The sequence below is a fragment of the Saprolegnia diclina genome (assembly GCF_000281045.1).
Source record: "Saprolegnia diclina VS20 unplaced genomic scaffold supercont1.111, whole genome shotgun sequence".
Lineage (NCBI taxonomy): Eukaryota > Oomycota > Saprolegniomycetes > Saprolegniales > Saprolegniaceae > Saprolegnia > Saprolegnia diclina.
The window spans coordinates 107380-110213 of NW_008246178.1; the positions used below are offsets into that span (position 1 = coordinate 107380).

The 2834-nt window shown below is 59.2% G+C and overlaps 3 protein-coding genes across 3 annotated transcripts in view; 1 reads left to right on the top strand and 2 right to left on the bottom strand.

The window, feature by feature from the left end:
* The window catches only part of SDRG_16057 (hypothetical protein), a gene marked incomplete at its 3' end in the record, with an annotated part of 1820 nt that extends 1409 nt beyond the window's left edge, over window positions 1-411 (bottom strand). The window contains exons 1-3 of the mRNA XM_008622252.1: window positions 318-411; window positions 148-271; window positions 40-92 (exon numbers count right to left, since the gene is read on the bottom strand). Of these exons, the coding sequence (XP_008620474.1) occupies window positions 40-92; window positions 148-271; window positions 318-387 (247 nt within the window). The 5' untranslated portion in view covers window positions 388-411. The remainder of the gene's footprint in view (window positions 1-39; window positions 93-147; window positions 272-317) is intronic.
* Window positions 412-570: 159 nt separating this feature from the next.
* Window positions 571-2034, top strand: SDRG_16058 (hypothetical protein; the record flags this gene model as incomplete). Its single annotated transcript, XM_008622253.1, has 6 exons — window positions 571-915; window positions 969-1115; window positions 1186-1353; window positions 1402-1572; window positions 1628-1871; window positions 1916-2034. The coding sequence occupies 6 exons, from the start codon at window positions 571-573 to the stop codon at window positions 2032-2034; spliced, it is 1194 nt and encodes a 397-aa protein (XP_008620475.1).
* A 100-nt stretch (window positions 2035-2134) lies between these two features.
* On the bottom strand, window positions 2135-2765 carry SDRG_16059 (hypothetical protein; the record flags this gene model as incomplete). Its single annotated transcript, XM_008622254.1, has 3 exons — window positions 2135-2362; window positions 2406-2614; window positions 2657-2765. The coding sequence occupies 3 exons, from the start codon at window positions 2763-2765 to the stop codon at window positions 2135-2137; spliced, it is 546 nt and encodes a 181-aa protein (XP_008620476.1).
* Window positions 2766-2834: the final 69 nt, after the last annotated feature.

Consider the following 2834-nt stretch of genomic DNA (forward strand, 5'->3'; position numbering starts at 1 on the left):
TACGCCATACTCAAACAACGTCAAGGACATCAAGCGTACCAAAGACGGCAAAGTCGACGTCCATGTGGTTGAGAAGGTCGATCATGTGCGCGCTAGTTCGTCATAGTACGTCGTAACGAAGGCCGTTCATGCGTAGGAGTGCAGTACCCTTTGTAATAGGCTCCGGTTCGAGACGCGGAGAGAAAGTCGCCGTTGATCGTCGTCAGCAGCGTCGAGGTCGCTGGCGTCGCCGCTCGCTCACGCTGCAGCAAGGTCGCGAGTTCGGCCATTCCTGCGCTGCCCGATGAGCATCATCTATGTCATCCTCGTGGACGTACCGCCCATGCCATGCGCGTCAGGTGCGACGTCGTACACGTCGTTCACCGTCAAGATGGTCAGCGCTGCCATAGCATGCGTTTAGTTGCTTGTATCGACTAATGTTTCGACTGGAGATGGCATTTTGGTGGTATCTTTGGCACATGCCGCAACGAGTCACCTATATGCCGAATCCTAGAAAACGGTTTCAGAGCTTTTTCTCTGCACCCGGTTGCGCGCCAGTTTTGGTTTGGCCGCAGAAGAGAGAAGACGAGCATGCGCCTGTGCCCACGAAGCGCCGACTACTGCTTGTTGCCCAGCGGCCGGCGCCTTCCGTGGACGATGGACCGAACCCTCGCGGTCATGGACGCTCCGCGGACCTCGGGCATGGCGACCCCGCCGCCGCCGACCCAGGACGCCGGCCATCGCGCGACGGACGCCCGACCCGCGCTCGGGACCATGTCCATCGCAACCAAGGCTAAGACCATGCGCTACAAGAGCATGGGCGGCAGCGCTGACGACAAGGAGAACCGAAGTAGTGCCAATGACGTCAACCAGCTTCGCACCGACCGATCGCTTGCCTCGCGCCATGAGCCCATCGAGTTCATCCCACTCGGACGCGTACGATACCGCGGACTCAGGACGGGATATCTCATTTTTCGATTTGGTCCCAGCGCAATGTGAAGCCAACGTCCATGCTCCCCAAGCAAGCGCTCGAGAAGAAGCGAGGCCGACAGCTGGAATACGAAAACACCTCGCGGCCCCTTGCTGGTACTACCGTGACGCTGCCATCGCTCCGTTCGTGGGCGCCCCATGCGAAGGTGTCGTCTTTCTGACTTTCGTCGTCTTCGTGCACGCGTCTTCATACTTCTTTGCCTTCTTCGACGACAGGCGTCCTCGGTACCGCCCATGCTTTGTCCACGCCCCGCGCTCGAGCGAATCACGTTGCCGGGCCTTCAGACGCGCGTCAACCCAACCTTAATTGGTGGCAAACCGTGGACCGCCCCTCGACTTGGCTGCATAACCAATCCGTTTGGCACGGCCGTGCCAAAAGTCACGGTCAGCCTTTTCCTAATCCACGTACTGGGCTAATGCGAGGGTCTATAGGTGGCTCCATCTCGGCACGTACCGACGTTGAAGACGTCACCAGCTCGCTTGCGCCGGCCGACGACACGGACGCCGCACCACGTCACCAAAGTCCGCGCCTTCTACCATGCAAAGGTGGTGCAGGACCTCAAGGCGCGCTACGTCAAGTTGCGGGCTGTCGACGAGACACCGGTACGAGTCTTTTGATCCGCGCTAGTTTGCTTGCCTCGCCGCTCATCGGTACTAGCCGACGTCGCCTCGCGTTGAGAAAGAACCGATCGTCCCGATGCAAAACCTCGGCGCGCGCATCAAGCGCAAGGCGCAACTCAAGATGCAATCCAAGCGCAAGGCTACCGAGATGGAGAATGTCATGGCCACGCCGACGCCCAAGCGACTTCGCCGACGAACCAAGGCAGGAACCTCGGTCGCTAGCATGCTTGCATTCAACGACCATTTGCTGCAGTCATGGGAAACGCAGCTGTCGGCAGAAGGTTCGCTGCTTGCACTTGCGATAGGTTCTCATATATCGTCCCAGCATCTCCACAGGTGCGCGTCCACGACAAGCTCATTGCGTCGCTGGAGCTCAAGTACAAACTTCACGAGACGCTTGACTTTCTCTCGCAGCTCGCGCGGTTACAAGGAGAAACGGCGTAAGAGATTGCTTGCGTAGCACACCGTGCTTTAACGTCGATGGCGACTCGACGGGCCACAAGGGTTCTATGATATCGCGTCCCTGAGCGTCTTCTACGGTAGTCTAGTCGACGATGATGAGTCGGCCTTCCTTCGCAGGGTACGCCAGCAGCCGCTTCTTCTCGATGAAGCGCACGACCTCCTCGGCGATCTGATCGTGTGTCGAGACAAGCTTGCCCTTTTGCCACGCGACGCAGCCGTCACCGCCACCCGCGACAAACTTGGTCGTCGCGACGAGTACAACGGCGTTCAAGTCGATGTTGTTGTCAAACTCGTCCTTGAACGACGTAATCTACGCAGCCCATGAGATAAGCTACGAAGGGTGACGGCGGTACCGCAGGCATCTCGGGGCGCGACCGGTCGTAGATGATGCGCAGGCCCGAAACGTGCGGGAACGAGCCCGAGAGCGCCGGGTACACTCGCAAGTGCTGCTCAATTGCCTCCTTCAAGTCGGCCGCCTTGATTTTGATGAGCACCGCGGGGCGCGGGAACGGCATCTCCTTCTCCAGCAGCCCCACCGTCACCGTCGTCTTCGCCGGGTGCACTAGAGAAGCACTGAGACCCTCGAGAACAAGAACAATCGTACCATTGTCGCCACGAACAAAGCCGCCATTCACAAGGCCAAATTGCGCGCCGAGCTCTGATCGGATTGCATCAGCGACCAAGTTACCGAAGTTGCTCTCTTCGCCACGCATGACAGAGGTCCGCGTGTCGAGCGGTAGTTCCAGCACGGCCAGCTGACGCGCGGCCTTGGCGAGAGCGTC